The sequence below is a fragment of the Eschrichtius robustus genome, chromosome 1 (genome assembly GCF_028021215.1).
Source record: "Eschrichtius robustus isolate mEscRob2 chromosome 1, mEscRob2.pri, whole genome shotgun sequence".
In the NCBI taxonomy this organism is placed as follows: Eukaryota; Metazoa; Chordata; class Mammalia; order Artiodactyla; family Eschrichtiidae; genus Eschrichtius; species Eschrichtius robustus.
The window spans coordinates 197,671,165-197,683,246 of record NC_090824.1 but is presented as its reverse complement, the minus strand read 5'-3'; the positions used below and the strand labels follow the sequence as shown (position 1 = coordinate 197,683,246).

The following is a 12,082-nucleotide window of genomic DNA, read 5'->3' as shown; positions in this document are numbered from 1 at the left end:
AGGCTGGACGCCTAGAGTGCCCTGATTGATCAGCAAAGAAGGTTTTCCCCAATCGGTATTTTGAATCGTTTTCCTTCGGCAACCTGGAGGTTTTTACACTCCGAGGCAATGCACTGTATTAACGTAAGGGATGGAGGGGGAGGGATCTGCCTCTTTGAAGTTAGAGCAAAGGACTGTGAAAAGCAGGGGTAGAAAGAAGAACCTTCAGGATTCTAGGAAGGACCGTGCATGGAAGCTGAGGCTCTGGAAGTAGATTCCGTTTAAACCAACAGTACCGGCTTCCCTTTGAAAGAGCCTTTTCCTCCCCCCTGGATCAAGTAACCCTGGTTTGGTGACTACAGGCATCAACTAAAAACTACAGTTCTCAGTACAGTTACCATTGAACAACACAGGGCTTAGAGGCACCTGACCCTCCCTGCAGTGGAAAATCTGTATGTTAATTTACAGCCAGCCCTTCCAACACGAGGTTCCTCTGTGTCCACAGTTCCACATCCACGGATTCAACCAACCACACTCATGTAGTACTACAGTATTTACTACTGAAAAAATCCGAGTATAAGTGGACCCACGCAGTTCAAACCCATGTTGTTCAGGGGTCAGCTGTGTATAGCAGATACTAAATAATTGATAGCTACTGGCTGCATTTAAGAGGAGGAAAAAATGACTAGTCGTCATGATTACTATGTCATCGGCTCCAAGTTTGTAAATAGCAGCCACCCTGAGGAGTTGGGTTACTACTCCTGTGCAAGATTGCTTTGGTAACTGTCGAACAAAAGGATGCCCTTACATCACCATTTTAATTTTTTTTCATTAATTTATTTAATTTATTCATTTTTGGCTGTGCTGTGTCTTCGTTGCTGCGCACGGGCTATCTCTAGTTGAGGCGAGCGGGGGCTACTCTTTGTTGCGGTGCGCGGGCTTCTCACTGCAGTGGCTTCTCTTGTTGTGGAGCACGGGCTCTAGGTGCACGGGCTCAGTAGTCGTGGCTCGCGGGCTCGGTAGTTGTGGCTTGCGGGCTCTAGCGCGCAGGCTCCGTAGTTGTGGCGCACGGGCTTAGTTGCTCCGCAGCATGTGGGATCTTCCGGGACTAGGGCTCGAACCCGTGTCCCCTGCATTGGCAGGCGGGTTCTTAACGCCTGCACCACCAGGGAAGTCCCACCATTTTAAGCACCAGTTGAGTCTGCTGCTTTATAAATTTAGAACTGAGTTCAGTCTGAAGTGTGTGAAGAGGTCAGCCGTGAGACACCCGGGGGGCCACCCTGACCCAGGACAGTTAGCGGCAGCGTGGAGCAGACCCTTCTCCAGGAGGAAAAGGACGGGAACCCCAGGATACCAGTCCTGCTCTGCAAACGCGGCAACGCTCTGGGCTGCCTTCTCCAAGTTGAAGACATGCTGTTATGCTCGGAACCTTCTGACTCGGGGAAAATGCCCCTCCTTCACCCCACAGTTACACATTTACTGAGGCAGAAACACAGAAAGAATAGCCCTGCCTGTATCTGAATACTAGGGTAGATAGGAAGCAATTTTATCAATTTGATACTCTTTGACTCTTATTAGAAGTCTTTCCAACTGTAGGGAACTATTAAAGCTATTTTCTGAGAAATCACATAACTGAACTGAATTTCAGAGCAGTTTGTTATTCAGAGAATGGTTCAGATTTCAAGCACAGCTCCAACTAAATATGAACAGTAGGTTGCTAGGAAGGACTGAGGTTTGAGAACTACATTTTTCTCTTTTCCTGTTTTCCTTGCTTTATCATTGATTCAGAAACTAAGGATTCAGCCAACCTTCTCTGTGCCTTGTTCATCAGTAAAATGGAATAGAAGTACAACCCTAAAGCTTAAAAGGGATATTGTGACAATGTCAAGACTTTTATAACATCTTAAACTTACGAAAATGGACTTCTTAAGATTATAACAGAACTAGTAAATTTTTAATGTTCCGTAAATACTTCCTGCAAATTCAAGAACTATCATTTATTCTCTCAAGATAAACAATTTCTTATTTAGGAAAACTATATAACAACTTGGTGGTGAAATTGGTTTTTATAGAGTATGCATTTCTTTTAGTAAAAGATGATGAATGCGACTCAGATGCAGAAAATGAACAAAACCATGATCCTAACGTTGAAGAGTTCCTGCAGCAGCAAGACACTGCAGTCATCTACCCCGAGGCGCCCGAGGAGGACCAGAGGCAGGGCACGCCGGAGGCCAGCGGGCACGATGAAAACGGTAACAAGCTTCACGGCCGCTTTGTCCTCATCTCCAAAGGATTATTGCTTCCATTACTCTATGTGGGAACCCACTCTACTAGAGGGAACATTTTTGAAAACCAAAATTTATTGCAGGTGGCCGTAGAGAGGGATCTCTTTAATCAGTGGAACATTGTCCATGGTAACAGTATAGCATTGTATCAGTGGCCTCTCGTGTATAGTGTGTGATGCCACCACATGTGGAATGCGTAGGGCAGTGCCTGGACATTGATTTCCATTCACTTACGTGGTAGCAAGTAGTAGAAATGGGAACTAGGATGACCCTTACTGCCCTTTGATTATTCTCCACTGTCCTGGCAAGAAAAGCATGGTTGTCTGGTTCAAAACATACTAATTTGGAGACAGATGGTTTTCCTGTATCTACTTTGGTCCTCTCTGATACGAACAGCCAGTATATAAAGAGTGGTAAAATACAATAATAATGCGTTCATACTCTCCTGAAAAGAAATATGCTGTCATTCTGCCTTCCGTGCACTAGAAACAGATGAAAATATTCCTGTAAGAAATTTTACACAGTATCTGTACCAAGAACTAGGAAGATACTTGGAATGTTAGAGGACATTTGAAGTATTAAGATCCTAAATCTGGTTTGGTTTTTCCAGGGTTCCCAGTTTAATGGATAGATTTAGCTTAATAGCCCAATAATCAACTTTTTAAAAGACTTCTTAGAGCAGTTTTACATTTAGAACAAAATTGTACAGAGGTGCAGAGATTTCCTATATTCCCCCTGCCCCACACATGCACAGCCTCCCCATTATCAACATCACTCACCAGAGCGGTACTTTTTTTTTTTTTTTAACCAAGGATGAACCTACATTGACACATCATAATCACTCAAAGACCTAATTTGCATTAGGGTTCACTCTTGGTGTTGTACATTCTGTGGGTTTCGACAAATGTACAATGACATGTGTCCATCATTATAATATCAGAGTATTTTCACTGCCCTAAAAGTCCTCTGTGCTCTCTGCCTATTCATCCTCCCCTCCTCCTTGCCCTGGCACCCACTGATGTTTTTATGTCTCCATAGTTTTGCCTTATCCAGAATGTCTTATAGTTGGAGTCATGTAGTATATAGTCATATAGCCTTTTCAAATTGGCTTCTTTCACTTACTTATGCATTCAGCTTTCCTCTGTGTTTTTTCATGGATTGATAACTCATTTCTTATAAATGTTGAATGATATTCCATAGCCTGGATGTACTGCATTTTATTTATCCATTCACCTACTGAAGGACACCTTGGTTGCTTCCAAGTTTTGGCAGTTATGAATAAAGCTGCTATAAACATTCATGCACAGATTTTGGTCTGGAAATAAGTTTTCAGCTCCTTTGGGTAAATACCAAGGTGCACAATTGCTGGATTATATGATAAGAGTATGTTTAGTTCTAGAGGAAACTGCCAAACTATCATCCAGAGTGGCTGTACCATTTTTCATTCCACCAGCAATGAATTAGAGTTCCTGTTGCTCCACATCATGGCCAGTATTTCATGTTCTCAGTGTTCCCGATTTTGGCCATTCTGATAGTGTTTAGTGGTATCTTGCCGTTTTAATTTGTATTTCCCTAATGAAATATTATGTGCAGCATCTTTTCACAGTTATTTGTCATCTGTATATCTTCTTTGATGAGGTGACAAAGTCCTTGGCCCATTTTTTAAATTTTTAAATTTTATATCGGAGTTAGTTGATTTACAATGTTGTGTTAGCTTCAGGTGTACAGCAAAGTTATTTAGTTATACATATACATATCTATTCTTTTTCAGATTCTTTTCCCATATAGGTCATTGCAGAGTATTGAGTAGAGTCCGCTGTGCTATGCAGTAGGTCCTTGTTGATTGTCTATTTTTATATACAGTAGTGTGCACATGTGAATCCCAATCTCCTCATTTATCCCGCCCCCGCCTTTCCCCTTTGGTAACCATAAGTTTGTTTTCAAAGTCTGTGAGTCTGTTTCTGTTTTGTAAATAAGTTCATTTGTACTGTTTTTTAGATTCCACATATAAATGATATCCTTTGATATTTATCTTTCTCTAACTTACTTAGTATGATAATCTCTAGATCCATCCATGTTGCCACACATGGCATTATTGCATTCTTTTTTATGGCTGAGTAATATTCCATTGCGTATATATACCTATATATATACACCACATCATCTTTATCCATTCCTCTGTCGATGGACACTTAGGTTGCTTCCGTGTCCTGGCTATTGTAAATAGTGCTGCAGTGAACACTGGGGTGCATGTACCTTTTTGAAGTATGATTTTCCATGGATATATGCCCAGGTGATGGATCGCTGAATCATATGGTAGCTCTATTTTTAGTTTTTTAAGGGACCTCCATACTGTTCTCCATAGTGGCTGTATCAGTTTACATTCCCACCAACAGTGCAAGAGGGTTCCCTTTTCTCCACACCCTCTCCAGCATTTGTTGTTTGTAGATTTTCTGATGATGCCCATTCTAACCGGTGTGAGGGGATACCTCACTGTAGTTTTGATTCGCATTTCTCTAATAATTAGTGATGTGGAGCATCTTTTCATGTGCTTTTTGGCCATCTGTGTGTCTTCTTTGGAGAAGTGTATATTTAGACCTACTGCCCATTTTTTTGATTGGGTTGTTTTTTCGATATCGAGCTGCATGAGCTGTTTGTATGTTCTGGAGATTAAACCCTTGTCATTCGCTTCATTTGCAAATATTTTCTCCCATTTGTGTGGGTTGTCTTCATTTTGTTTATGGTTTCCTCTGCTGTGCAAAAGCTTTTAAGTTTAATTAGGTCCCATTTGTTTATTTTTGTTTTTATTTTCATTACTCTAGGAGGTGGATCCAAAAAGGTATTACTGCAATTTATGTCAAACAGTGTTCTGCCTATGTTTTTCTCTAAGAGATTTATAGTATCCAGTCTTACATTTAGGTTTTTAATCAATTTCGAGTTTATTTTTGTGTATGCTGTTAGAGAATGTTCTAATTTCATGCTTTTACACGTAGCTCTCCACTTTTCCCAGCACCATCTACTAAAGAGACTGTCTTTTCTCCATTGTATATTCTTGCCTCCTTTGTCATGGATTAATTGGCCACAGGTGTGTGGGTTTATTTCTGGGCTTTCTATCCTGTTCCATTGATCTGTATTTCTGTCTTTGTGCCAGTACCATACTGTTTTGATGACTGTAGCTTTATATTATAGTCTGAAGTCAGTCAGCCTGATTCCTCCAGCAGCTCTGTTTTTCTTTCCCAAGATTGCTTTGGCTATTCAGGGTCTTTTGTGTTTCCATACAGATTTTAAGGTTTTTGTTCTAGATCTGCAGAAAATGCCATGAGTTATTTGATCGGGATTGCATTGAATCTGTAGATTGCCTTGGGTAGTATAGTCATTTTGACAATGTTGATTCTTCCAATCCAAGAATATGGTATATCTTTCCATCTGTTTGTGTCATCTTCGATTTCTTTCATCAGCATCTTATAGTTTTCAGAGTACAGGTCTTTTGCCCCCTCAGGTAGGTTTATTCCTAGGTATTTTATTCTTTTTTGATGCATGGTATTCTTTTGTGATAAATGGTATTGTTTCCTTAATTTCTTTTTCTGATCTTTTGCTGTTAGTGTATAGGAATGCAACAGATTTCTCTGTATTAATTTTGTGTCCTGCAACTTTACTGAATCCATTGACGAGCTCCAGTAGTTTTCTGGTAGCATCTTCAGGATTTTCTATGTATAGTATCATGTCATCTGCAAACAGTGACAGTTTTACTTCTTCCTTTCCAACTTGGATTCCTGCTATTTTTTTTCTTCTCTGATTGCTATGGCTAAGACTTCCAAAACTATATTGAATAGAAGTGGCGAGAGTTGGACGTCCTTGTCTTGTTCCTGATCTTAGAGGAAATGCTTTCAGCTTTTCACCACTGAGGACAACGTTAGCTGTGGGTTTGTCATATGTGGCCTTTATTATGTTGAGGTATATTCCGTCTATGCCCACCTTCTGGAGAGTTTTTATCTTAAATGGGTGTTGAAATTTTGTCAAAAGATTTTTCTGTTGAGATGATCATATGGTTTTTTTTCTTCAATTTGTTAATGTGGTGTATCACACTGAATGATTGTGGGTACTGAAAAATCCTTGCATCCCTGGGATAAATCCCACTTGATCATGGTGCATGATCCTTTTAATGTATTGTTGGATTCTGTTTGCCAGTATTCTGTTGAGGATTTTTGCATCTGTGTTCATCTATGAGATTGGCCTGTAATTTTCTTTTCTTGTGGTATCTTTGTCTGGTTTTGGTATCACAGTGATGGTGACCTCATAGAATGAATTTTGGAGTGTTCCTTCGTCTGCAATTTTTTGAAATAGTTTCAGAAGGATAGGTGTTAACTCTTCTCTAAATGTTTGATAGAATTCCCCTGTGAAGCTATCTGGTCCTGGACTTTTATTGGGAATTTTTTAATCACAGTTTCAGTTTCAGTGCTTGGGATTATTGTTCATATTTTCAGTTTCTTCCTTGTTCATTCTGGGGAGGTTGTACCTTTCTAAGAATTTGTCCATTTCTTCTAGGTTGTCCATTTTATTGGCATACAGTTGCTTGTAAGTAGTCTCTTAAGATCCTCTGTATTTCTGTGGTGTCCATTGTAACTTACCCTTTTTCATTTCTGATTGTATTGATTTGAGCCCTCTCCCTTTTTTTCTCGATGAGTCTGTCTAAAGGTTTATCTATGTTGTTTATCTTTTCAAAGAGCCAGCTTTTAGTTTCATTGATCTTTTCTAATGTTTTCTTCGTCTCTATTTCATTTATTTCTGCTCTGATCTTTATGATTTCTTTCCTCCTGCTAACTTTGGGTTTTGTTTGTTCTTATTTCTCTAGTTGCTTTAGGTGTAAGGTTAGGTTGTTTATTTGGGATTTTTCTTGTTTCCCGAGATGAGACTATATTGCTATAAACTTCCCTCTTTAGAACTGCTTTTGCTGCACCCCTTAGGTTTTGGATCATCATGTTTTGACTGTCATTTGTCTCTAGGTATTTTTTTATTTTCTCTTTGCTTTCTTTAGTGACTCATTGGTTGTTTAGTAGCGTATTGTTTAGCCTCCACGTTTGTGTTTTTTTCAGTTTTTTGTTGTTGTTGTTGTTGATTTCTAATCTCCTAGCGTTGTGGTCAGAAAATATGCTTGATAAGATTTCAGTTTTCTTAAATTTATCAAGGGTTGCTTTATGGCCCAGAATGTGATCTATCCTGGAGAATGTTCCATGTGCACTTGAAAAGAGTGTGTATTCTGCCGCTTTTGGACAGAATGCTATATGAATATCAATCAAGTCCATCTGACCTAATGTGTCATTTAAGGCCTGTGTTTCCTTTATAGATTTTCTGTCTCGATGATCTGTCCATTGATGTAAGTGGGATGTTAAAGTCCTCCATTGTTATTGTGTTACTGTTGATTTCTCCTTTTATGGCTGTTAGCATTTGCCTTATATATTGAGGTGCTCCTATGTTGGGTGCATAAATATTTACAATTGTTATACCTTCTTCTTGGATTGATCCCTTGATCATTATGTAGTGTCCTTCTTTGTCTTTTGTAACAGTCGTCATTTTAAAGTCTATTTGGTCTGATATGAGTACTGCTACTCCAGCTTTCTTTTGATTTCCATTTGCATGGAATACCTTTTTCCATCCCCTCACTTTCAGTCTGTATGTGTCCCTAGGTCTGAAGTGTGTCTTTTGTAGACAGCCATATATATGGGTCTTGTCTTTGTATCCGTTCAGCCAGTCTTTTGGTTGGAGCATTTTAATCCATTTACATTTAAGGTAATTACTGATATGTATGTTCTTATTGCTGTTTTGTTAATTTGGGGGATGGTTGTTTTTGTAGATTTGGGCATTTATTGTTTGCAGATTTTTTGATGACAGCCATTCTGACTAGTGTGAGGTGATACCTCATTGTAGTTTTGATTTGCATTTCTCTAATAATTGGTGATGTTGAGCATCTTTTCATGTGCCTTTTAGCCATCTTTATGTCTTCTTTGGAGAAATGTCTATTTATATCTTCCACCCATTTTTTGATTGAGTTGTTTGTTTTTTGATATTGAGCTGCATGAGCTGTTTGTTGGGTGGGTTATTTTTGTAGGTCTTTTTTCTTCCCTTCCTCTTTTGTCCTCTTGTGATTTGATGACTATGTTTAGTGTTGTGTTTGGATTCCTTTTTCTTTTCTGTGTGTGCATCTGTAAGTAGATTCTTGGTTTGCAGTTACCATGAGGTTTTGATACAGCAGTCTATATATGTATATACAAGATTGTTTTAAGTTGCTGGTCTCTTAATTTCAAATGCATTTCCAATATCCTGCATTGCACTCTCCTCTTCTCATGATTGCTGGTTTTGATAGCATGTTTGTGAGTGGATGATTTCCTACCTTTACTGTATGTTTGCCTTGACCAGTCAGCTTTCACATTCATAATTTTCTTGTTTTCTCTCATGGGCTTTTCTTTTCTGCCTAGAGCAGTTTCTTTAGCATTTGTTGTAAAGCTGGTTTGGTGGTGCCATATTCTTTTAGCTTTTCCTTGTCTGTAAAGCTTTTGATTTCTCCATCGAATCTGAACAAGAGCCTTGCTGAGTATTCTTGGTTGTAGGTTTTTCCCTTTCACCACTTAAATATATCCTGCCACTCCATTCTGGCCTGCAGAGTTTCTGCAGAAATACCAGCTGATAACCTTATGGGGATTCCCCTTGTATGTTATTTGTTGCTTTTCCCTTGTTGCTTTTGACATTTTCTCTTTATCATTCATTTTTGTCAAGTTGATTAATATGTCTCAGCATATTTCTCCTTGGCTTTATCCTTTATGGGACTCTCTGCACTTCCTGGACTTAGGTGACTGTTTCCTTTCCCATGTTAAGGAAGTTTTCAGCTATTATCTCTTCAAATACTTTCTCAGGCCCTTTGTCTCTCTCTTCTCCTTCTAGGACCCCTATAATGCAAATGTTGGTGCGTTTAAGGTTGTCCCAGAGGTCTCTTAGGCTGTCTTCATTTCTTTTCATTCTTTTTTCTTTATTCTGTTCTGCAGCAGTGATTTCCACCATTCTGTCTTCAGCTCACTTATCCATCCTTCTGCATCATTTATTCTGCTATTGATTCTTTCTGGTGTATTTTTCATTTCAGTTATTGTATTGTTCAACTCTGTTTGTTTTTTAAATCTTCTAGCTCTTTGTTAAACGTTTCTTGTATCTTCTTGGTCTGCGCCTCCATTCTTCTTCCGAGATCTTGGATCATCTTTAGTACTAATCATTACTGTGAATTCGTTTTCAGGTAGATTGTCTATCACTTCATGTAATTGTTGTTTTGGGGTTTTATATTGTTCCTTCATCTGGAATGTATTCCTCTGCCATCTCATGTTGTCTCACTTTCTGTGTTTGAGGTCCCACAGACTGCAGGATTGTAGTTCCTCTTGGTTCTGGTGTCTGCCCCCTGATGGGTGAGGCTGGTCATGGGGCTTGTGCAGGCTTCCTGGTGGGAGGGACTGGTGCCTGCCCACTGGTGGGTGGAGCTGGGTCTTGTCCTTTTGGTGGGCAGGACCGTGTCAAGGAGTGTGTTTAGAGGTGGCTGTGGCTCAGGATGACTTTAGGCAGCCTGTCTGCTGATGGGTGGGGCTGTGTTCCCGCCCTGCGGGTTGTTTGGCCTGAGGCGTACCAGCACTGGAACCTAAGGGCTGTTGGGTGGGGCCAGGGCCAGGTCTTGGTGTCAAAATGGCGGCCTCCAGGACAGCTCATGCCAGTGAGTACCCCCCAGTACCTCTGCCACCAGTGTCCTTTTACCCACAGTGAGCCACAGCCACCCCTCACCTCCCCAGCAGACCCCTCCATGACTAGCAGGTAGGTCTTGCCCAGGGCCCTATGAAGTCACTGCTCTTTCCCATGTCCCAGCTCACACGGGACCTTATTTGTGCCCTCCAAGAGTGGTGCTTCTGTTTCCCCCAGTCCTGTGGAGTTCCTGCAGTCAAGCCCCACCGGCCTTCAAAGCCAAATGCTCTGGGGGCTTCTCCTACCAATGCAAGACCTCCAGACTGGGGAGCCTGACATGGGGCTCAGAACTCTCACTCTTGCGAGAGAACCTCTGTGATATAATTATTTTCTAGTTTGTGGGTCAAACTAGAAAATAATTAGTATGGGATTTGATTGTATCGCGAATGTGCCCCTTCTACCGTCTCGTTGTGGCTTTGTCTTTGGAAGTAGAATTATCTTTTTTGGTAGGTTCCAGACCTTTTTTGTTGATGGTTGTTCAGCAGTTAGTTGTGATTTTGGTGTCTTCGTGAGAGGCGGTGAGCTCAGGTCCTTCTACTCCACCACCTTGTCCTCCAGGTTTACTTTAATCTCAGGTATGTATTCTTGAACTCAGTAGTTCCAGTGGTGATTTCCTGATTCTCTGTCATGAAGTTGGAGGAGGAAGGGGGCTATGATTTGGCCCATTTTTTAAACTAAATTATTTGATTTCTTAGCAGTGAGTTTTAAGAATTCTTTGTATATTTTGGATACTAGTCCTTTTTCAGATGTGTCGTTTGCAAATAGTTTTCCCAGTCCATGGCTTATCTTCTAATTCTCTTCTAGTTCTCTTGTTATTTTCTTTCATGGAACAGAACTTTCTCATTTAATGAAGTCCAGCTTATCAAGTATCTCTTTCATGGCTCATGCCTTTGGTATCTAAACTGGCATTACCATACCCGAGGTCACATAGGTTTTCTTCTGTTGTCGTCTGTGATTCATTTTGAGTTTTGTAAAGGGTGTAAGGTCTGTGTTTACATTTTTTTTTTTTTTTTTTTTTGTATGTGGATGTCCAGTTGCCTTTGCTGTTTGGGCTGTCTGTTCTGTTCCACTGACCCATTTGTCTGTTCTCTCGCCAGCACCACACTTTTCTTGATTATTATAGCTATATAGTAAGCCTTGAAGTCAGATAGTGTTGGTCTCCCGTTATTCTTCACCTTCAATGTTATGTTGCCTCTTCTGGGTCTCTTGCCTCTCCGTATAAATTTAGAATGTCTGTCATTTTCCATAAAATAACTTGATGGGGATTACACTGACTCTGTAGATCTAGTTGGGGAGAAGTGACATCTTGACAATATTGAGTCAATATTGAGTTTCCATGACCGTGGAATATCTCTCCATTTATTTAGTTCTTTGATTTTATTCATCAGACTTTTGTACTGTTCCTCAAATAAATCTTACACATAATTTGTTAGATTTGTGCCTAAGTATTTTTGGTGCTAGTGTAAATGGTGTTGTATCAATCAACTTTTAAATTTTTGAAGGAAATCGAGAAGGATGGTACAGAAAACAAAACAGATTCCATTGTGAAGAGTCAGCTGTACCTTCCTTAAATCGGGAATCAGCTATGCGAAAGAGCAGAAAGAGAAGTTTCACTCCAGAGTAGATAGGATTTCTGCAACTAATTTGGTGACAAAGGAAAAAGAAGTAGGGTGCTCTAGGAATTGTTTCCTGCAGTGTGGCAAAAGGACACGTTTCTGAAAACTGTAAGTAATTACCCCTGGGGACACTGCATTTCAGCTTAATGATATGCGTTCTGTTGATCTGTTTGCATATTTGCAGAGTCCGTAGTTATTGGCATTGTAATCCTGTAGGGCCTTAGTTTTCTACTACTTTTGTTTCTTGGTATTTTTTTCTCTTAAAGAAAATGTGTTAACATTTCACCTGAAAAAGCAGTAGCTTACAATAAATATGAAAGGGAAATAGAACATTTTAAATGCAGATGTGCATAACTATGTAAAATTTTTATGTAACAAAGAGGATTTCAGAAAGTATCAGTGAAAGAAAATAATGAAAACTAAAGAAACATT

At 39.9% G+C, this 12,082-nt stretch overlaps 1 protein-coding gene across 3 annotated transcripts in view; it reads left to right on the top strand.

Moving 5' to 3' along the window:
• ZEB1 (zinc finger E-box binding homeobox 1) overlaps window positions 1-12,082 on the top strand; it is a 195,231-nt gene that overhangs the window by 152,092 nt on the left and 31,057 nt on the right. For all 3 annotated transcript variants that reach the window (XM_068562246.1, XM_068562237.1, XM_068562254.1), the window contains exon 4: window positions 2,070-2,231. In XM_068562246.1, the coding sequence (XP_068418347.1) occupies window positions 2,070-2,231 (162 nt within the window). The remainder of the gene's footprint in view (window positions 1-2,069; window positions 2,232-12,082) is intronic.